The 23,671-nt window shown below is 39.8% G+C and overlaps 1 protein-coding gene across 1 annotated transcript in view; it reads left to right on the top strand.

Moving 5' to 3' along the window:
- Positions 1-23,671, top strand: part of SCARB2 (scavenger receptor class B member 2) — a 67,235-nt gene that overhangs the window by 19,484 nt on the left and 24,080 nt on the right. Inside the window, exons 2-4 of the mRNA XM_010983113.3 lie at positions 2,646-2,803; positions 22,070-22,217; positions 23,242-23,430. Of these exons, the coding sequence (XP_010981415.3) occupies positions 2,646-2,803; positions 22,070-22,217; positions 23,242-23,430 (495 nt within the window). The remainder of the gene's footprint in view (positions 1-2,645; positions 2,804-22,069; positions 22,218-23,241; positions 23,431-23,671) is intronic.

Raw genomic sequence — 23,671 nt, 5'->3', positions numbered from 1 at the left:
CTTATTTCTAGTATCTGCACATGGTGGATGAGGTTAGACTAGAGGCTTATGCAGGGTCCTGGCAGCAGGAGCTGGTGCCTGCCCACTGCTGGTGAAGCTTGGTCTTGGACCTCTGATGGGTAGGGCCATGTCTAGAGGCATTTGTGGCTCAGGAAGTCTGCAGATGGGAGGGGCTGTGTTCCCACCCAGTATGTTGTTTGGCCTGAGGCTCCCTAGCCCTTGAGCCTATAAGCTGTTGGGTGGGGCTAGGTCTTGGTGCTAATGACCCAAACAAGATGTCAGCCTCCAGGAAAGCTCATATAGATGAACACTCCTGGAATGTCCACTGCCAGCTTTTATGTCCCCTGGGTGAGCCACAACTGTCCCCTACCTTCCCAGGAGAACTTCTAAAACCAGCAGGCAGGTCTGGCCCAGGTTCCTATGAGATCACTGCCTCTACCCTTGGACCTGGCACATGCAAGATTCTGTGTATCCTTACCAAGAGAATGAAGTCTATTTCCCCCAGTCCCATGGTGCTCCTGGAGCTAAGCCACACTGGCCTTCGAAACCAGATGTCCTGGGATCTCCTCCTCCCAATGCCAGAACCCTGGGCTGGGGAGCCTGATGTGGGGCTCAGAACTTTCCTGTGGGAGCACCTCTGTGATTTAGTTATTCTTCAGCTTGTGGGTCACCCACCCTGGGGGTATGGAGCCCGATTATATCGCAGGCACCACCCCTCCTACTGTCCCACTGTGGTTCCCTTTTTATGTTTCCAGTAGGAGATCTTTTTTGCTAGGTTCTAGTCTTTTTATTCAATGGTTGTTTAGCAGTCAGTTGTGGTTTTGTTGTAGTCACGAGGAGAGGTGAGCTCGTGGTCCTACTACTCTGTCATCTTGACCAGAAATCTCCCTGTTAATTTTTTTTAAATTCATTAGAAAAAACTTGGAAAATACAGACTCTCATCAAGTAGAAAATAACAACAATCCAGATTCCAACATGCAGAGTTAATCACTCTTCACATTCTGGCTTGTTTTCTTTTAGTCTGTGCTTTTATCTTTCTTGTAGTCTTAACTTTAAAAATGCGGTTTTTCATAATGGAAAAGAAACTGAAAAAATATATATGAATGTATGCATATGTATAATTGAGTCACTTTGCTGCACACCTGAAACTAACATTGTAAATTGACTACACTTCAATTAAAAAATAAGAATTTAAAAAATGCAGTTTTTGTTTATTAACAAGTTAAAGACTATTAGGACTACTGGATATTAGGTTTCTCTCTATTAACCTTGGGTGCTGTGTTAATCAGGCTTCTCTTGCAATGCTGGGTAACAAACACTCCCAAATCTCAGTGGCTTGCAGCAGTAACATTTATTTCCCACTTGTTGTGGCCAGGTTGGCTGCAATTTGAGCTTAGCTGGGTCAGCTGACCTAGGCTGGACTCCCAGCTTCATGTCTGGTCTGTGCATCACCATTTTAGGACCTTGGCTGAAGGATCACCAGCTACCTGGGACAGGGCATGCTCTTCTCTTGGCAGAGGGTGGCTGGTGGAAACTTGCTTTGCCTCTTGAGGCCTCAAAGGTGGGGCATTGCCATCCACCCACGTTCTGTTGATCAGATCAAGGCACTTGGCCACACCTGAAGTCTGTAGGGTGGGTAGAACACTCCCATAGGGGTTACCTAACGAATCCCGTAGACTGGGTATTTGAACAACAGAAATTTACGGTCTCACAGTTCTGGAGGCTGGAAGTCTGAGATCAAGGTGTCAGCAGGGTTGATTTCTTCTGAGGCCTCTCTCCTTGGCTTGTAGATGGCTGTCTTCTTCCTGTGTCTTCATATGACCTTTCTTTTGTGTGTATTTGTGTCCTAATCTCTTCTTATAAGGATATCAATCATACTGGATTACAGCCCACCCTAATAACTTCATTTAACCTTTAATTTCTCTGTCTCCAAATACACATTCTGAGGTACTAGGGCTAGGACTTCAACATATGAATTTTAGGGCACACAGTTTAGCCCATAATATGTGATAAGGGTGGGAAACAAAGGAAGAATTGTAGACAAAGAATACCCTAAGCACAGCCCCAGTGCGACTCAGCTTTCTCATCTTTAAACAGGGATAGGCATCTCTACGTTATGGGTTTGTTGGAGATTGAATGAGAAAATGCATGTGAAACATGGTGGTTGAGGTAGTAGGGATGGGTGTGGTTCTACCTCAGATGGAAGGACCAAAGTAGCCTTCTTGGCCTCTCCCCCTATTCTCTCACGTGGGTGAGCTGGGATCGCATGATGGTCCTCAAAATGGCCTGACTTCCACAGCAGCTGTCCGATTAGTAGACTGTTCATAACAAAGTGAAAAAGGCCTTTCGGGTACTCAAGCTGTGGCCTTGGTTTTGGTAATCTATGGTTTTCCAGCCATGAGCTATGACTCTAGCATCCTTCCTTTACCACAAATATTTATTGAAGTCCTTTTATGGCTTATTAGAGCTGTGGGATTCATATTGACATAAGGCATGGCATTGATCTTGACGAATTGTAGTTGAATGCCTATGAAAAAAAATAAGAGAGCCAGGAGGTTAAAGGGCAGGGTGTCCCTCTCTCGGCCTCGGTGTTCAAAACCAACTGCCTTACACTTTGTAAATCTCCTTTTGGTTTTCTCCCCTAGAATATCGTGTTAAGGAATGGTTCTGAGACTTTTGACTCCTGGAGGAAGCCCCCTCTGCCTGTGTACTCCCAGTTCTATTTCTTCAATGTCACCAATCCAGAGGAGATCCTCAGAGGGGAGATTCCTCGATTGGAAGAAGTGGGGCCATACACCTACAGGTGAGTCCTGACCACCTCCCTGCCGTAGCAACCAGAAGTATGGAGTGTCCCCCTTTCCCCCCAGGTTGGGTCCTTGTCTCTTCCCATGAGCATCCTCTGTGTGCTGTGTGGGAAGCACAGGTTTTGGCTGCCTCTGTCTGAAATGTTGCTGGTGTGATACCACAGCAAAGAATGGCTTTGTGGACGGGGCCAGTCTCAGCCTGTGTTGTTTAGAAATGCAGCTGCTTCCTCCTGAGTTGGCAGAATGTGGTTACTGAGTGCTGAAGAGCTACTCCCCACTGTCTGACCTTTTAAGGTCGCCCTTTGATTTTCTTTGATGTCTTTTAGGGTCTTTTCCTAATTCCCTTCCCCACTTAGCTAGTTTTAGACCAGCTCCTAGGATTCATTGTTTGTCTGCAGACAGGCTTTCTGTCTCCTTTTCTTTTTTTCGTTGAGGTATAGTTAGTTTACAATGTTGTGTCAATTTCTGGTGTACAGTACAATGCTTCAGTCATACATGAATATAAATATATTCATTTTCATATTCTTTTTCACCATAAGCTACTACAAGGTATTGAATATATCTCCCTGTGCTGTACAGTATAAACTTGTTTATCTATTTTATATGTATCAGTCGGTATCTGCAAATCTCGAACTCCCAGTTTATCCTTTCCCACCCTCCTCCCCCTGGCAACCACAAGTCTGTATTCTATGTGAGTCTGTTTCTGTTTTATATATAAGTTCATTTGTCTTTTTTCTGTCTCTTCTTATTCACTCCTTTCCCCACCCATCCTGAGTACAAGAGATAACCAGGTGGCAGCGTGAGTTAGAGTCTTTGGCAGTGACCACCAATTCCAAATGCTGGTGAGTTAGGAGAATTGCTTTAATCATTTTTTAAAAAAGATTAGAAGGAAGCTGTTGGGGATCTTATGGTCAGAGTATTTTTTCTACTGTTGCCCTACCCCCTAGGGCAATAACCTCTCCCACACCTCTTGCAATAATCTTTCCAACAAAGTTTCTCCTTAACAGATTTTTTTGGGGGGCAGGGTAATTAGGTTTATTTATATATCTATTTATCTATTCATTTTTTAATGGAGGTACTAGGAATTGAACTCAGGACCTAGTGCATGCTAAGTACACACTCTACCACTGAGCTATACCTCCCCACCCCTCTCTTTACCAAGTTTAAAAAAAAAAATAGTAGAGGAAGCAGACAGCAAGATCTTTCTTCTTCAGAGCTGCCACATGCTAAAAATACCTCACAATTCTGTCCTAACTGGTTACTCAATAAATGGTTGCCCACTGACTCATTCATTGTGAATTAATGCTATCTCAGAGCTGGAATTCTGAGATAAAAATCCTGGCTCCTGCCTCAGGTGTTCATGATCTGACTCTGGAGTTGAATGGCCTGTGGTGACTCTCACCTCTGCCACTTACTAGTTCTCTGTGCTTCAGTTCCTCGGTTCCCTTATCTATAAAGTGGGGATAAAAATAGGACCTCTATCCTGTAATTGTTATGAGGACTGAGTGAGTCAGTGGGTCAGTATTTATAAAGTGATCAGGCTAGTGCCCAGCACATATTTAGTGCTAATTAGTGTCTGATGTTATTATTAGTGGATTGTCTTAGCCTCTGCAAATCAAGACCCAGAATCGTGAAGATGAGCTTTGTTGCTGTATGGTAGAATTAAAAAAAAAAAAAACTTGGGTCCTCATTTTAAAAAGCATTTTTGTATGTTTAATGCCTAAAGAAACACTGTGTACTGGGTAGAGCAGGTCTGCCATTAGAGGCTGTCCAGCACAGGGACAGTTAGAAGTTGAACCAGAATTAGGATCTGAGTGCCCTGTTTGTTGGTTTGTTCTGCAATTTTAACCACTTTTTATGGTGATTTTCAAAAACTCCACATATAAAATGTACCATTTTTACCATTTTTAAGTGCAGTTCAGTAGTGTTAAGTATATTCACAGTGTTGTAAAACAGACCTCCAGGATTTTTTCATCTTTCAGATCTGAAACTGTATAGCCATTAAATAACTCCATTTTTATCCCTCCCCGCTGCCCCTAGTAACCACCATTTTACTTTGTTTCTATGAATTTGACTGCTGTAGAGTTCTCATATAAGTGGAATCATACACAGTATCTGTCTTTTTGCTGGTTTTGTTTTTTAACTGAATTCCTTCTGGTAAGTGGGATGGCTGCCTCCTTTCAAGAATGAACTCACCTGAGAACTAAAGAAAAACCCCAGCAAACAGTTTTCTTCCTGGGTCTCCTGGGCCTGTTCCTGTGGTCATTATCCTCATCTCAGAAAAAGGCCTGGGTTCTAATCAGAACCCAAGGAAAGATAGTATTCCATTAAGACACCTTCTGGGCCATTGTGTCTGCTGGCTTAATGCGCTGTCATAATGTGGTTATGGGAATAATTCAATCCTAGGAATAAAACAGTATCTGACTCTTACCCCACTCCCTGCATGTCCCATCTTAGAAGGACCTCAACTGACTCCTGAGGAAAGCCTGGGAACACCTCACAGGGATTCTTAAGCCTTGAACCATCCATGATCCTAAGGGGTCCACTGATAGAATTCAAGGTTCTCTGTGACTTCGGGAAAAAAATTACAGTTCATCTTCATTAGCCACATACTAAAATTTAACATTCCCTTTGAGTGTGAAAATAGGCAACAGATCACAGCAGTGTTAGCAGTACGGTGGATTCACCACTAAAGGAAACAGATACTGTGTCTCTTGATAGCTGTTGCTTGAAGTATCATTCATGTTCATTAATATTTCAAAATTACAGTCATTGTTAGACCTGCTGCTGCGTCTCATTTAAAGAATCAATAAAGAAGCATACATATTGCCATATCACAGATTTTTACAATGGCACCTGAAGTTTAGTAATTGTTTTCCTTTGTAACCCTAGGTATTTTATTTTCTGTGTGTAAAAACATTTATGTAAGAAAGAATCCATCAGATTGACACAGGGACCCATGGCAGAGGGAAGGTAAAAACCCTGAGAGCAGATCCTGTAGGTTGGAAGACAGGTTGGTCACTCACTGACTGTTTCATTTTTGCCTCCATGAGTTTTCCTGCCTCCGGTTTCCTCCCTGCCCTGGTCTCTCCCATTCTGCTGCCACTGTGGTATTCCAAAGCACATATCTGACATTTCCTTTCTTCCCTGCTCAGGGTTCTAGTGCCTCTCCCAGTGTGATGTCCAGGGCCTGAGCAATCTGGCTCCTTCTGTATGTCTAGCCTCTGTTTTATTTTAATTTTAATTTAATTTTTTGGCACTCTCAACCTAGAATTTTATTCTCTAACCAAAGCCAATTTCATACTCTAGCCACAATTATCCAATAGAAATTTAATATGAATGTCAACTTAAAACATACACACACACACACACGCACACACACACACACCGTAAAAGCTGAAGCAAGTTTATTCAGTGTCTTACTGAGAACTGTAGCCCAAGAGAGGGCCTCTTAGACAGCTCTGAGAAATTGTTCCAAAGAAATAAGGGAGGAGCCAGAATATACATGAATTTTTTTGTGGGAAAAAGAAACATGTAGTCAAAGATCAAAAAATTACTGCTACTCACAAGAACAGACATCTCAAATTAATAATCTTAGTGCTTTTCCATGTATGGAAAGATGCAAGAATCTGGGATCACTGAACTATTTACTTAAATATACATCTTAACTATCTAAGGGCTGGTATCCAAAGCACAGACTGCTTCCTGTTTTTCTGCATCCTGAATTCCCCTCAGGCTCACTGTCAGTAGGCACATTCATGTGCTATAACTGGATTTGTCCCATATGATCCAGCAATCCCACTCCTGGGCTTATATCCAGAAAAGATGAAAATTCTAATTCAAAAAGATACATGCACCCAATGTTCATAGCAGCACTATATATAATAGCCAAGACATGGAAACAACCTAAATGTCCATCAACAGATGAACAGATAAAGAAGATGTGCCATATATATATATATACACACACGCACAGTGGAATATTACTCAGCCATAAAAAATGAAATATTGCCATTTGCAGCAACATGGATGGACCTAGAGATTATCATAATAAGTGAACTAAGTCAGACAAAGACAAATATCATCTGCTATCACTTATATCTGGAATCTAAAAAAGTAATACTAATGAACTTATTTACAAAACAGAAAAAGACTCAGACATAGAAAACAAACTTATGGTTGTCAAACGGGAAAGGGAGTGGGGGAAGGATAAATTAGGAGTATGGAATTAACATAGTACTACATATAAAATAGGTAAATAACAAGGACTTACTGTATAGCACAGGGAACTATACTTAATATCTTATAAAACCTATAATGGATAAAAATCTGAAAAAGTATATATATCTATATATATATAGATATCTGAATCACTTTGCATATACCTGAAATTAACACAATATTTTGAAGCAACTATATTTCAAAAAAAATAAAAAATTTTAAAAACCTTTAGTTTCTAGTGAAAACTAGATAGTAAGCTATTATGAACTTTTACATTAGCATTCTGTAGATTGGCAAAGTTACAAGTACCATTGATGATTTTTTTAAACATGTGCCTTTTTATGGAAAATTTTTCAATGTGTACCAAATATATTTATTAATGATCCTAAATATCTTTAATTTCTCTGTAAAAGAAAGCCTATTTTCAGTAATTAATGCTTCAGTGTCTTACTTTACTTGGGATGATTTAGATATTTAATACATTTCTATCATTTAACTTAGCAAAACTATAAAGTTTCAAGTTACCAAAAATCTGGAGAAACTAATCTTGAGTAGACATACCATGAAACATAGTAATTCTTAAGGAGTTCACTGAAAGGCTCTTACCCCCAGTTTTATCTATTTAATTCATTTGTTCCTAACAGTTATGTTTAGATTACCCATGAAAACTTGAGGAGACATTAGACCAAATCAACCATCATCCCAGGCTATTTTTCTTGCTCATAAATTTTATAACAGAAATAATATGATCATATTTGATGGGGGACAATAAAAGTAAGACATGTCTATTAATTAAACCAACAAACTTAAACTTTAAATCAAATATTAATTTAATATTAAATACTTTCCAGATCACATGAACTTGAAATTATTTTTGGTTAGTTTCTGTTTCATTTAGACATATTTAATTTATAAGTGCTTACTTTTTTTTTATATATATGTATTTTTTAAAGTATAGTCAGTTTACAATGTGTCAATTTTTGGTGTACAGCATAATCTTCAGTTATACATGAATATACATATATTCATTTTCATGTTCTTTTTCACTGTAAGTTACTATAAGATACTGAATATAGTTCCTTGTGCTATACAGTATGAACTTGTTGTTTATCTATTTTAGATATATTAGTATCTGTATAAGTGCTTACTTTTAAGAGCTCTTTTATAAATTAATATTGATGATACAATCTGGAAGCAGAGACATATCTTATCTATAATGTACACATAAATATAACCAGAAGTCTCATAGCTTCATTTTATAACTTAGTCTTGAATCAGGTAGTACAATAAAAACTTACTAGTTTATAAATAATAGTTGGAATAAGTTAACATTTATTTGCTCAGATGACTAAGCCTTTTTACTATTTGTGGAAAAGACTTTTAAGATTGTTTTGGTTCTTGATAAATCCTAAGGAGGCTGTGAATTAGATTTTGGGTGAGGGAACTGTTCCAGCAGTTTGAGTTTAAAAAGTCCTCTTCCTTCCCCCCACCCCCTTTTTTGGTTACAGACTCTACCTAATTGAGTTAATTAGGCTCAGTCTCATGTCATTATGGACTGTATTTACATTTCTGGTCTGTAGAGATTTACAATCAAAGACAATTGCTTTTAATTCCCCAAAGAACTGGTCTGCTGCCTAAATGATATCAAAAGATTGATTTGCCCAACTACATTTTCTTTGTTTTTTTGTATCAGTGAGATTTCTAACTAGACTGGAAATAAAGAGTTCTATGTTCTAGAACTTTAGGGTATATTCTATCATGCCTTCAAAAGTTTGCACAAGGTATTCAACAAAGGTCCTCTTTCTGCACAAGTCAAACCCTGAACACTTTACCCTAGGGGCAAAAAAGAATCTCAACTTTTACTTTATTAACCCCTGAATGTTAGCCCCCAGTTTTTACTTCATATTTTGTGGGCTCAGGTAACTCTGTTGGTTTCCTCTAGAATGTTTAGTATTGTATTCTTGGGGCAGATTTGTATGCCCTGTTAATAGGTTATACCAGGAAGGGAAAACATTCACCAGTGAGACATAATGTCTATCCCACAGTATAATCAGGCAAAAGAGATGTAACCATCTTACATAAATCCTCTTCAAATACACTAATTTTTAAAAATAAATTTTTATCTCAGTTCTACCAACTCTTGTACTTTTAACTTTAGCCAAGAGACCCAGGCCCTTTTGTGAATCTTTAACTTGATTAGTTGGCTTAACTGTTGCCCCAAGCTATTTCTGGTCAAGTATCTCAGTGTAATTTTCTTCTAGCCTTAAAAAATTTTTTTTTTTAGCTGGAGTAAATAAAGCAGACTTTTGGGGGGCCCTTTACTGTTAGGGGTACCAATGGGGTCCTATTCCCAGTTGGTCCCATGGGCCAATAGGTCTTTGGCCCATTCAACTTCAGGTAGTGTTGTATCAAAGCCTTTGTGTTAATCTCATCAGTGTCCATTTTATTTATCCCAGTTTTAATCACCATCTAAAGATTTCCATCCTGTTGGGATGAGTCCCTTTAAAATTTCCACCTTATTGGGAAGAAGTCAGTTGAGTTTTGCCTCATCTTCTTTCTATTCCCTTTTTAATCAACCTAATTAACATTAATTAACGTAATGTTTTTATTAGCATCCTAAGACCCATTGAAGGAAAGCCAAGACCACAAATAAGTTTTCCCAAACCATTTTGTTTTGTTTTAAACTAAGGAAGTTCTTAAGGCTAGCTGTTACATTTTTTGTATCTACCTTTTAATTTGGTCTTTTTGTAGGTAGGTATCAGTAAAGCAGCTATTTATAATGAGAGCACTCTAAAAATTTACCAATTAGGAAGTTTCTGCCATTTAAAGGATCCATCATCTGGTATTGATGAATAGTGTCTTAATAGTGATAACCAGGAAGATGCCACAGGCACCCCCAACAGGAGAGTGCAAAGGATGCAGCCTTCACAAGATCCAGAAAGTTTACTCCCAAAAATAATCTAAGATAGTAAAGGCCTTTGTTGTATGGGTGGATGAAATGAAGATTAAGAAGAAAAAGGCCCCTTATGGGCTAGCACCCCTTATGCAAATTTTCCTGAGAGCTGGCACAGTCATACAAAAAGACTGTTCATAATCCCAGTCTACTTGACTGGCTATCGCATCTACACTGTATGTGTACCTTACTCATGACAGAGACTGCGCTCTCAAAACACAGGACAAAATGCCTAAGAAGATCACATAGAACATTTACATCTTAAAGGCATAGGGAAAGAAATACAAGTTCCTCCTAGGAAGGCTTTTGTTTTTGTAAGATGTAAAGATGTTTTATCAAGCTGGCTTTTGCTAACTCGGTATGCAAAAACTAGTTTTGGAATGTCAGAAAGAGCCCCATCCTGGCTGTTTTTAGGGCAAGATTTCAATTAGGTAATTACTTGCAAGTATAAATTCTGTACATACCTAAACCTGGCTGGATTTTAGTTGTTAGTTGGTGATTGGCTTTTCTGATGTCCCTCTTTTCTCTGAGAAACTCTTTCCCATTTTAAAGTTGAATTTGTCAGGGATAACATTTACTAATGAAATGGTGTGATAGGCCAATGTGCTGCCTGTGAGCTTAGCTCCTCTAGGTCATTTCCCTAGAGTCATTTCCACTCTTTCACGTGTCTTGGTATCTCCCTCTGGCAGTCTAAAACCACCATGGGTGTTGTGATCAACGAGTGGCCGATTGTCATACATGGTCCCCAAACGAGCAAGGTTTTAATTAATGAGTGAATTTCCCTATGGGACCATAGTGAGGTATGAGGACTCTGCTTCCAACACTCCCATAAAATTTTCAGTTGCCTGAGAAAGCCGTAAACACCTGGGAGTAGCCTTGTCCCTCTTCCTCAGAGCAGAGCTCTCATGTGATATCTCCACTTCTATCCCCACAGAGTCTGTTAAGGTAGCCCAACTAAGAAAAGACATCTGGTTAGTCTCCTACCTAGTCACACAATCCAAGTCGCCTTAGTACCTTTCAGCTTAGCAAAATCATCCCAGTGTTTCTCAACTGGGAGTAACCTCAGTGTCTTTCAACTGAACAAATATAGGCACCTCCTCTTGAACCTAAGCTTGAGGATAACCTACAGCACATAGCAAGGAGTTTAACAACCTCTGAATAAACAGAATCTTCAGCCAAGAGTGGGAGATCCAGTACCAGGAGAGACTCACTTAAATTTGTCTGCACTCACTGAGGAGGCAGACTGACACAAGGGGCCCTGCTCGTGCCAAGGCTCTGGATCCTTGTAGAATTCAGGCAAAGGAGAAACGTCTGCTCTGGGTCCTTTTGTGGTTGCCAGAACTGCTGACTTAAAAAAAAAAAAAGGCACAACATAAAGAGCTGTGAGTTGAGTTTATTCAGTGTCTTACTGAGGACTATAGCCAGGAGACAGTGTCTCAGAGCTATCTGAGACAGTATCTGAGACACTGTCCCAGAGAGTTAAGAGAGGAGCCAGGATATATATGAACTTTTTTTGCTTGGGAAAAAAAAAACACCTAGTTGAACACCGTAAGACTACTGCTAATCACAAAGGACAGACATTTCAAGTTGATGATATTAGTGCTTTTCTATGTATGGGAAGATGCAAGAATCTGAGGTCACTGAAATATTTCCTTAGATTTGAGCCTTAGCTATCTAGGGGCTGGTATCCTGAGCACAGAATGCTACCCGTTTTTCTCCATGAATTTCCCCTCAAGCGCACTGTCAGGGGCTTATGGCTTGATCCTTGTAGAACTGGAATTGCAGGCAATATTTTTTTTCTTTACATAAGCCACATGTGCAATTTAGAGTTTTCTAGGAGTCACATTAAAAAAGAGCAAAAAGAAACAGGAGAAATTAGTTTTAATATTTTATTTACCCCAATACAATTTAAAATAGTATAATTTCAACATGTAATCAATATTCAGAATTATTAATGAGACACTCTACAGTCTTTTTCTTATGAAGTCTTTGAAATCCATGTGTATTTCACATTTATAGCACGCTGAATTTCAGACTAACCATTTTTCAAGTGTGTAATAGCCACATGTGCCTAGTGGCTACTATATTGGACAGCACAGTTCTAACCGAACTCCAATTATTTGCATGGCCCCAAACACCCTACCCTGTCAGTATGCGTGCTGTTCCTCAGCCAAGAATGAACTCCTCAGGTCCTAATCTACTGCCACTTCAGTTCTGCCACTTTATTATGATTCTTTGTTTTGCTACCTGTAAAATTAGGATAATAGAGTGCCCGAGGAAGAAACTGAGAGGAGACCCAGCAGTTGGTGGCCTGGAGAGACATTTGGGAGAAGCAACCTGCCCTTCTTAGGGATTATTTCCAGTGGAATGTGCAGCCCTAGAAATTTCCATAGTAAATTGTACAAGACTCACTGTGTTATAGGAGTGCAGTTTTGTTTTTGGAAACTTGAAGGAAAGAGTTGAGGATAACTGAAGTATGAGTTCATAAGGGGACATATAATCATGATTAACAGAAAATCAGTTTCTTGCTTTCTTCGAACAACTGTAGAAAAATGATAAAGAATATTTGATTGGAAAAAAAAAAAAAAAGAATGAACTTCTCACCACCTCTCTCGGCTCTTCCTGAGATTTTCCCTGACTTTGAACATACTCTCTCCAGTATGGGACAAAGTGAAATGAAAGAACCAAATCCTTTCATCTCTGAATATCCAGTGTCCAGTGAATATTTATAGAATAAGTGAATGAGACATCCTTAGCCATGGTTTACCTGCACAGGACACAAAAGGAGAAGCTGTTTAAATCCACAGGACACAAGTAGCTCACCTGGAACCCCAGGACTCAATCAGGGAAACCCAGGAGCCAAGGAGAGGGTCAAGAAAGGGGAATAGGGTCCTGAGAATGAATGACTTTGTTTAGGTAGGGACACTCACATGTGCAGTGCAAACTGTAGAGTGTTCCTAACAGGGTTGAGTGGATTGTGAGCTGGGATTTGTAGAAAAACTTGGCTGTTTAGGGAGACCTACAGCCCCTCTAGTGCGCCTTTCGTAGTCGTTTGATCTTTGTCACTTGTGACTTGATTATGCTGTTGTTTAGCTACACAGGAAAGACAGAACACTCCAGTAGCTCTGCCCCAGCATTCGATAGTCCTGTGAGTTCCCTCCCAACTGAGTCCACTGACACTGTTGATTGTGTGCAGAGAAGGGGAGGACACGCGGCCCCTCACTGGTCCATGTGGACGGGTCTGAGACTGGGAGCGTCTGAGCTGGGGGAGGCCACGCTGGGCTGTACAGGGTCTGATTGATTTGACACACAAAACTGTCACATATTGGTAAGTTCAGAATGTTAATGTTTTTGGGAAAAGATGATGGCAGTTCCACATGTAGGTAAAAACCAGTCCGTCTGGTTTAAGGAATGCAGCGCATCAGTTACATTCCTATAAAGCTGTGGATTGAGCAGTCCTGGAACAGGTCTGTTGACACAAAGCTAATTTGCCTCATGAACCTGTTGCCTAGTGACGTATTTGCCTAAAATTGTGTATCCAGTGGCTTCTGCAGCCTTTTTGAGATTTTTCATTTCATCAGGTTTCTTTTTCTGTTTTGCCTACTATTTAACGTGTCAAGAATTTTTTAAAAATTAATTTGTCCAAGGGCTCTGTCAGCTGACTTTCATGTTACTAAGACACATTTGTTAAATTTACAACATCCCATTAAATATCTCCTCTTTGAGTTTCTTAGCTTTGCTGTTTGGACTGTTAATATAGGGTCATTTTACTGCTTTGATGGTAAGGAAAAAGATGTGAGGGATAAATACCTCATAAGTGTTTTCTTTATTATTCACTGACCATTATTAATACTGGATTATAAAATAATCAGGATTTACAGTATCATATATAGCATTACCTTTAAAAGTGTAAACTTTATTTTATATTATAAAATAATATATGTAAGCAGCAAAGGTCAAGTTGAAAGTGCAGTAAACTAAGAAGAAGTACTGCTACTTTCCATGGTTTCACTGTCTCAAAGGCAACCAGCGCTAATTTTTTTTTAACATTTTTTATTGATTTATAATCATTTTACAATGTTGTGTCAAATCCCAGTGTAGAGCACAATTTTTGTTATACATGAACATACATATGTTCATTGTCACATTTTTTTCTCTGTGGCACTAATATTTTAGTGGGTATCTTCGCAGCCACCTTTCCGTGGGTGAGTTTTACTTTTACATGGTTATCCTGGATATACTGGTGCATGTACATACATGTGTATTCTAGTCACTTAGTGTTACATCATAGGTATTTTCCCGTGTATGTCTGGTCTTTCTACAAATACATGTTTGTGACGATAATATTCAATAGATAGAGGGACTACATTACTACACTTTCCTTAACCACCCCCTTCCTGGACGTGCAGGTCAGTTCTTGTTCCTTCCTTTGATCACCATGTGGACTGAGTGTTCTCCTCATGTTTGCTGACAGATTGTGTTTCCACATTCTTAGCTTTTATCCTTTGCCAATTTGCCCATCTGGGTTCTGGTGTGTTCATGCCACTTGGTAAACTTTTTTATATATTAATGAGGTTAACCCTTTGCCACAGTTGTGGCACCTGTTTCTCTATTGTTTGTCTTTTTAATTTTTAAAATTTATATATAATCAAATCCATTCTTTTATGAATTTTTCTATCATTTCTGAGCTTAAAAAGTCCTACTTCCTTCAAAGGTTTGATATCCAAGTCTATTTTCTTGTAGTTCAATTTGTTTTTACGTTTAATTTTTTATAGATCTGATTGTCTCCTTGCAATTTAGCCAAGGTAGGAACTTTGTTTAAACTTTAAAATCCTGTCCCATTATCCCTTTGGGCCTTTACTCAACTCTGAGCCAAGTGGTATCATTTTTTTTTTTTAACCAAAAAGAAGATAGAAAAATTTTAAATGCAGTAGTTATTTTTACCATTATTGTAAGAGAATGCTTATCTTTTTCCCTGAACCTGAATCAGTCTTTCTGACATGACCTTTTTTCTCAAAATAAAAACAGCTTTAGATAATATTAGTTTTTAAAAAAATCAGAAGTAAAAAAAAAAAATAGAAAAAGATCACCTTCTTGCCCTGTGCAAGAAAGTGGTGACCCGGTGGGTTTTAAATGCACATGGTGATCCTGGGTGACTCGCCTGTGAGGGCCAGTGGGGTCAGGGTCCTGCTTTGAGGACAGGGGACCATTTCCAGCTTCAGGAGTGAAGTTGTTTCTTGCACACCCCCAACAAACGTGGGCCATGCTTCCCCTGTGCTTTTTCTCAGAGTCCTCCTTTGGGCTGTCAGTTTTCCGTCTTTCACCTAGTTGACAAGGCAGTGGTGATGGAAAGTTAAAGGCAGGTGTGCTCAGACCCCCGCCTTTGGCCCTCTTCCCTCGCTCTGCCCTCTCTTCCTGGTCCTCTTGTCTCATGCACCCTGTGACTTCACTTCTCCATTGGCTTGTCTGTTCAGCACAGTCTTGCCCTGAGCTGCAGGCTGCTCTTTCTAAACCACCTCTGCCATGAGCCATCTTCTGTCCAAACAGTTTTCTCACTCTCTACTTAGGAAACACATCCTGTGCTGTTGTGTGCTGCTGCCTGCCTGGCTCTCTCTCTGCCTGCCTGGAAGCCCCTCCACTCTCCCACCCCTGGGAAGCTTACTCCTTCCAGAACCAAGTGTGCTCCTGCCCAGTGATGCCCACTCTAGCTGCCTTCCCTCCCACTATGTGAATGAAAAATACTGCATGCCATTTCAGTAAACAAAGGATGCTGTGGCTATCAAGTCATCAGCTGCTACCACTGCCCCCACCGCCACCCCACCCCCAACAGTGAGCTGGAGGGAACTCAGGATGGAGACAAGCAGGCAGCCTGTCCTCTGCTACCACCCCCAGCAGTGCACCGAGGAAACTCAGGATGGGAAAGAACAGGATACTGGCCCTAGATAGCTAGGTGCATATGAAAGGAATGATTTCAGTGAGCCCAGAGCCTTGTACTTTCCCATACATAGAAAAATGCTAGATTCCTTAACTTGAGATACCTGATTTTCTTTAATTAACAGTAATCTTTTGATGTTGTGACTACCTGATCTTTGTTGTCAAAACTCCTGTGTATTCTGGCTCCTCCCTCACCTCTTCAGAGCATTCCTTTAGAGCTATCTGAGAGGCGGTCTCTCGGGCTTAAGTCCTCAGAAATATCCACAGAATAAAACATATTCTCAACTTTTAGATTGTTTATTTTTTTCAGTTGACACTTAGCAATGTGGAGCCAGATTCAGAGCTCTTTCTGTGTGTGAGGCTGCCATTTAAATGGCAGCTTGCTGTGCTCTGCCATGTATTCTTTGAGGACAGGGACCAGGTCTTAGCACCTCGCCATATGGAGAACTTAGCACAAGCCCCCTTCCGCATGATATTAGCAGCTGCTGTTTCCTAAAGCACTTAGTATGTGCCAGGTAATTTTCTAACTGGATGACAAGCTTATGTGGGTTTAATTCTTACAGCAACCCTACAAGGAAGGGAACACTATTATCTCTGTTTTACAGATGAGGAAACTGGGGCACAGAAGCTACTAATGATGAAGCCAGGGTTGAATGCAAAGCCTGGCTGTCAGATCTCAACCCACACTCTACCCACTGTGCTCCATCAGTTCTTACAGGAATCCTCAACAGAGAGTGCTGGGTGAAAAGAGAACAGAGATGACTTGGAAGATAGGATTATATGGTGGTATTGAATGTATCAAATTTATCCAGCACCTCTGAGGAATTCGATATTGCAGAGATGTTAGTTTTCCAGCTGATTAAAATGATTTCTTTTGGTTTCCTTATCTTGGGTGTATTGTTTGCCTTCTGTGATGGTGAGATTTTTTTTTTTCTAAATGTTCAGAAGTTTAAAAATTCTTTTTTGTTTTAAAAAGTAAGAATTCTTTAAAAAAAAAAGGTCTAAAATGAAATATCTCTAAAATCAATATGTATTTCCCTGCCAGATTAAATAGTTCATGGGGTATAACTCAACCTTTTCTTAGTGACTATGGCCATCATTGTGATTAACAAATAGTAAACAGTAGCCTGAGCCTCTGATGACCTGGGCCCTTTGACATCAGGAGGACTTATTAGCATCTACTAAGTACCAGGGACAATACCAGGCACCTTCAAGTATGGTTCCTTAATTAATTGTCAAGGCCTACAATTTTGCTTTGCCTTTTTGTTTTTGCATTCGGTTTCTATTTCTCGAAGCTTCCTTCGTCTTCTCCAATACCACAGAGCAGTAATCCATCACTTCTTGCTCTCAGTCTGCTGTTCACCAGGAAAGCGCCCCGCTTCTAGTTGACTACTGTTGATTAGCGGTCGGGGAGATATGTGTAACTAGACTTGTTGGTTTTATTACTAAAACGTCTTCTCCTTTTGCTGTAGCCTCCCTAGGGTCATTGCCAGAGGGACAGGAGTGCTTGGAAGGGGAAGCATTTGGGGCTTCCTCTGACTGTCACATTTTGCTTTGAGACAGAGGTCCCTCGCCATCCTTCCTTTTGGTTTTCCTGGCCTCTGCAGAGCTGGAGCCACTCCTAACAGTCCGGTGACACTGATCTCCTTCAATTAGATTGCTCAGCAAATGCTGTGTGTCGGTCATGCCTGAGGGCGGCTGGTGGCTTGGGGGAAGTCACGTGGTTAAGCTGCAAGTGACCTGCCGTGGACCCTTCGTGTCTGTCAAGGGAATTAAATATTTTTGTGGTTTGGGAACACTTGGCTTTGACCTGTTGAAGTTTATTTTGAAACCAAGGCAACATACAAGGCTGAAAGCAACTGGAGCCTCCATGCTCAATTTCCCTTTAAAGCATCAGGTTCTTACAGGGTAAGCGATAAAGAAAATATTTAAAAAGTCATCTTCAGAGTCAGTAAACATGCATAGACATAAATGGCTCTAGATTTGGAATTATACAGGTTTCTAGGTGTATGACCTAAGGCTCACTTAAAAAAAAGAAAAAGCATTGGTAAGGTCATTGATTTTTGTCATGAGCTAGAACTCTTGGCTGCATTGATCCCTGGTTTCTGGACCTATGTTGAACCTTACCTCTTGGCTGCCTGGCCTGACTTTCTCTGAGTGCAAACTGGTGTTCATGCTGGGGGCGCTTCTTCTAGTTCCTTGGTGGTCAGCTGGGCCAAGGTCCTCGGTCCTGATTATACACAGCTCGACCTGGAAAAGTCTGTCCTGGTCACTGCTGGGAGGCTCTGGAACTAGAGTCGGGGGCGGGACACCCCTCTCTGCAGGCACCAGGCTTGGCTGAGGCAGGGATTTGCCTTAAAAATTTCTTCCTCTCCTTCAGCTTCTAACAAAGCCCTTTACATTCCCGTAGGTGTAGACTCAAGAAAAACCTAGGACATGAAGTCAGGTGACCAAGATTCTAAACCTAGTTGTGAGCCTTCCTAGTTAGTCCTGGGCTGTTTCCTTTAGCTGGATCTCTGTTTTCTCATGGGTTATGATTTCTCTATGAGGGATTTTTGGTTGCAAGCAAGAGAAACTACCTCTGGCTGATTTAAGTAAAAAGAGTGTGTATTAGAAGGCTATAAAGTGGGTTACAGATGCCAAAGAGTGCTTGGAAGAAAGGGGCCGGGGCTGGGGCAGCTTTATGGATGCAAGTCGCAGGAGCCCACGGCTCCTCGTCTGTGTGTCCTGGAAGGAAGCTTCTGTCTACTGTGTTTTCCATCTTGAGGTTCTGTGCTCAGAATTCAGGGTCTGAGGGAAAGGAACTGCGTCCCACACCACTGCCCGGTGCAGGAGAGGAAAGGAAGTGAGGCTCCTGACCAGCAGAAAGGGGAGAGTGTCCAACAACCAAATGGCCACTGCAAACGTCCCAAACTGCAAACCGCACAAGGGTTTTGACACGACACACTTTGTCAGATTTTGTCCATGTTCCTCGTGAACTGGAAGGGCATGGATTTTTTTCTCTCTTATAATTAGATTAAGCATTTGTTAGAGGCATTCATTGGTTTCATCCTACTAACATCTATTAAATGCCTATTAGACAATTCTTCTTTCTTGTTTTGAAATTAGGAAAGACCATATGATACAGAGGAGAGAGTTCTAAGCAAGAGTTAGGAGACTTGGGCTTAAGTTCTGACTCTTCCACTGGCCTGTGTCCCCATCTGTAAGACTGGGGTGAAAATACTCGCTCTGTCTGTGCCACAGGCTTGTTGTGAGGATTAAATGAAATCAAAGGACCTAGTGTAGTTAACCTCTTTGGAGAGCTGTAAAGTGTCAGATATTTATATTCCTGTGCATAAGCTTGGTGCTTAGCACTAGAGAAGAACCACCTGCTTTTATACATCTATAGATATGCATTTGTTTGTTTGCTAGTGTGTTTTCATTTTAAAATCTAGAAAAGATTTAAGAGGCATGCACATTTCTTAAGCTTGCTTGCAATCTCCCTGAGGCTTCAGGATAATTCCCTCATAGTCTAAAGAATGTCACTAAGCAGTTTATAACTGAGTGCCAGAGACGTGGTACAGACAGCAGGCTCCACAGGTGTTCGGGGGTGAGAAATGCCACTTGTGGCTGTGGTTGGCCTTCAGAGGAGGTGGTGGGTAGTCCCATCACCTGATGCCTTCGTACCTGTGTCAGAATTGTAAACTCTAGATTAGTGTTGTCTAATGGAAACATAATGTGAATCACATGTCATTTCAGATTTTTCTAGTAGCCACATTTAAAAAAGTTTTTTTTAAAAAGGTGCAATTAGTTTTATTAATATATTTTTATTTTACTCATTCTATCTAAAAATGGTAGCATATTTAAATAGATAAAAAAGATATATATGGTGTGTGTGTGTGTGTGTATAAACAATGGAATACTAAGCCATAAAAAAGGACATTTTGCCATTTGCAGCAACATAGATGGATTTGGAGGGCATTGTTCTAAGTGAAATAAGTCAGAGAGAGAAAGGCAAATACTATATGATATCTCTTATATGTGGAATTTAAAAAATACAGCAAACTAAGAAAGTAGCAGGCTCATAGATACACAGAACAAACTAGTGGTTACCAGTGGGGAGAGGGAAGTGGGGAGAGGCAATATAGGGGTAGGGGGGTAAGAGGTATGAACTATTAAATATAAAATAAGCTACAAGGACATATTGTACAACATGGGGAATATAGCCAACATTTTATAATAACTATAAATGGAGTATGACCTTTAAAAATTGTGAATCGCTATATTTTACCCCTGTAACTTATATATTGTACATCAACTATACTTCAATTAAAAATAAAATAAAATAGTATCATTTCAACGTGTAATTGATATAAAAAGATAAGAAGATATTTATTTTTTTTGATACTGTTTTTGAAATCTGGTGTGTATTTTACCCTCACAACACATCTCAATTCTGACTAGCCGCAGTTCAAGGTTTCTGTACACACAGGGCTGCCAGGTGAGACAGCACAGCCCTAGATGGAACAGGAAGAACAGGTAACAGGAGAGGGAGAGAAGGAATAGACATGGGAATTTAGTGACCATCTGCTATGGACCAGGCAGGGTCAGGGCTGGTGTGAGGTGTTCGATGAACAAAAAAACCAAAATGTTTTTGTATAAAATTTTGATATTCTGTTCATCATGAATTTTTTGCATTAATTTTGATTTCTTAAAAATTGCATTAAAATATTACTTATTTTAATTACTCAGTGTTTAGGCATCTCTTACATTTTACACCCAAGGCAAATGCCTCACTTCCCTCACCCTAGTCCCAGCCCTAGCTCCAGGCACTTCCTGCCAGTTTTGCTAATACCTCATTAGGGGCACTGAACCAGGTTGAACTGGATATCAAAAACAGGAGTGAGTGTTCATAGCAGCACTGTTGACAATAGCCAAGACATGGAAGCAACCTAAATGTCCATCAACAGATGACTGGACAAAGAAGTTGTGGTATATATAACACAATTCTACTAAGCCATAAAAAAGAATGAAATAATGCCATTTGCAGCAACATGGATGGACTTAGAGATGATCATATAAGTCAGACAGAGAAAGACAAATATCATATGATATTACTTACATGTGGAACCTAAAAAATATACAATTGGACTTACCTGCAAAACAGAAAGAGACTCACAGACATAGAAAACAAACTTATGATTACCAAAGGGGACAGAGAGGGGGGAGGGACAAATTAGGAGTTTGGGATTAGCAGATACAAACTACTATAGGTCAAATAGATAAACAACAAGGTCCTACTGTATAGCACAGGGAACTATATTTCAGTATCCTATAATAAACCATAATGCAAAAGAATATGAAAAAGAATATATATATGTAAAACTGAATCACTTTGCTGTATGCCAGAAACTAACACAACATTGTAAACCAACTATCCTCCAATAAAAGATTAAAAGAAAAAAGAGTGAACTCCTCTAATTTACTACTAGGTCTTGGGCATTCATTTTGTTAAATGAATTTTCAACTGAATTCACATTTGAAAAAAAAAAAAAGACATTGGTAAACACACTGAATTCAAACTGAATCTATGAACTGAAACATTTGAAAATATTTCAGGACCAAACCGTAGCCCAAGAGAGAATTCATTTGTTTTGATTCCCTGGTCAAGGTGACTCTTGACCATTGCATTTCCCAAATTATGGGGGAAAGAATGCAAACAACAGTGTTTGTTTTTTTTTTCAATTGAAGTAGAGTCAGTTTACAATGCTGTGTCAATTTCTGGTGTACAGCATAATGTTTCAATCATACATACCTGTGTTTTTAAATGAGACATACATACTATATTCATTTTCATTATATGTTACTACAGATATTGTATGTTGTTCCCTGTGCTATACAATGTAAACTTCTTTATCTCTTTTATATATAGTAGTCAGTTGCTGCAAATTTTGAACTTCCAATTTTACAAACGACAGTTTTTTGACTCTAAGGGCTTATTTCCTTCCTGCATTATGGCTTAAATCTCCAGGATTTAAGGGGTTAGTATCTGCAGTCTCTCTGCATAAGGGTTATATTGGGAGTGTTATACTGAAAATAACTTTGATGCTAAAAAAGGAAAAGTATTACTTAGTAAAATGGTGCCTATTTTCAAAAAAAAAAAATCCTTTTCTTTTAGGGAACTCAGGAACAAAGCAGATATTCAATTTGGAGATAATGGAACAACAATATCTGCTGTTAGCAACAAGGCCTATGTTTTTGAACGAGGCAAGTCTGTTGGAGACCCTAAAATTGACTTACTTAGAACATTAAATATTCCTGCATTGGTAAGTAGGCACGTTAAGTCTCATTATTAGAAGAAAGGAAAAAGATAAGGCCATTATAGTTTTACTTTTAGACACTATTAAGTTATATAAAAATATATATATTAAAATTATATATGTATTATTTCCCCTCCCCTTCTTTAAAGTTCATCTTTAACTTTTCTTGAAGTCTTTCAATGTGGTCTTTTCAGATGATGACAAAACACAAATTTTAGAGTTTTTTTCACAGTTTCTTCCTATGTGTTCAGGATTAGCACTTGAGCAAATAATTTTGTCTCTAGGATTTTGGAGGGTGGCTGATAATTTAAAAAATATTTGCCCCTTGTTTTGATTCAGAAACACTAGCAATGGAGTTTATCTCCCACTTCTTAATTTAGCTTTCTATCTTGGGTTTTTTTTAATTCTCAAACTACATATTGAATTTCTTCCTCCTTTCCAAATAGCAGAGACTGGGCTGTTGATTACAGCCTAGCATGATTTCACTGAACTCTGTTTATAATGGCATTTCCAGCTAATAAAAATACACGAGACCCAGAAAACTTCTACTCATCTGCACCAGTCCCCTCTGAGGCCACCACTCTAACTCCTAGGTGACCACTACATATGCAGCAGGGCACTTACAGTGGACCCAAGACCTAGAAAATATTAGATCCCAGATCTGGCCCTGCCCAGCTGCCTAGTGGAGCAGTTTCTGAGGGCCCAGCCTCTGGCCCTGATCAGGGGGAAGATTCCGCCACCTTGTGGCGAAAGATGCCAAGGTATTTGCAATAGTTTTTCCCTTCAGCAGTGTCAGGAAAACGAGTTGCAAGTGAGGATGCTAAGGTCACGCTTACAAAATATAATACTGAGAAAGAACAATATCTGAAGAGTCTTATTTTTCACACACAGCCAGAAACGAGCTCACTGGCTGATTTTTCAGCTATTTGATCTCAGTATTTGCATTTAAGTTTGCATCCCCCCTTTGCTGAAGAGGCAGTGGGAGAGTGGGGTGGGGTCGCTGCTGTCTGAATTTGCCTGTGCTCCACAGACGGCCATGGAATGGGCCCGGCTCCCGCTCCTCCGCGAGGTCATCGAAGCCTTGTTGAAGGCCTATCAGCAGAAGCTCTTTGTGACGCGCACGGTCCATGAATTGCTCTGGGGCTACAAAGATGAGATCTTATCCCTCATCAACGTTTTCAAACCTGATATCTCTCCCTATTTTGGCCTGTTCTATGGGGTAAGTTGATTTTTCTTTTCAGAGATTCTTTGTTCAGCTGAGGTGGGGGAGAACCCCAAGCCAGATTTTAGTTTCACTTTGAGTTTCTTCTAGGAAAAGACCAAAATTGCCTGGAATTCTAGACGTCTGGTAGAGTACGTGAAAAATAAGAAAGTATTTCAGTAAGGGGGAAAACCTTCTCCCACAATTTCAACATGCTACCAGCACTGACTTTGATTGAGTGTAGCTATGAAAAAATACA

The sequence above is a fragment of the Camelus dromedarius genome, chromosome 1 (assembly GCF_036321535.1).
Source record: "Camelus dromedarius isolate mCamDro1 chromosome 1, mCamDro1.pat, whole genome shotgun sequence".
NCBI classification, from domain to species: Eukaryota; Metazoa; Chordata; class Mammalia; order Artiodactyla; family Camelidae; genus Camelus; species Camelus dromedarius.
The sequence above is the reverse complement of the archived record's forward strand: the minus strand, read 5'-3'. Positions and strand labels throughout refer to the sequence as shown.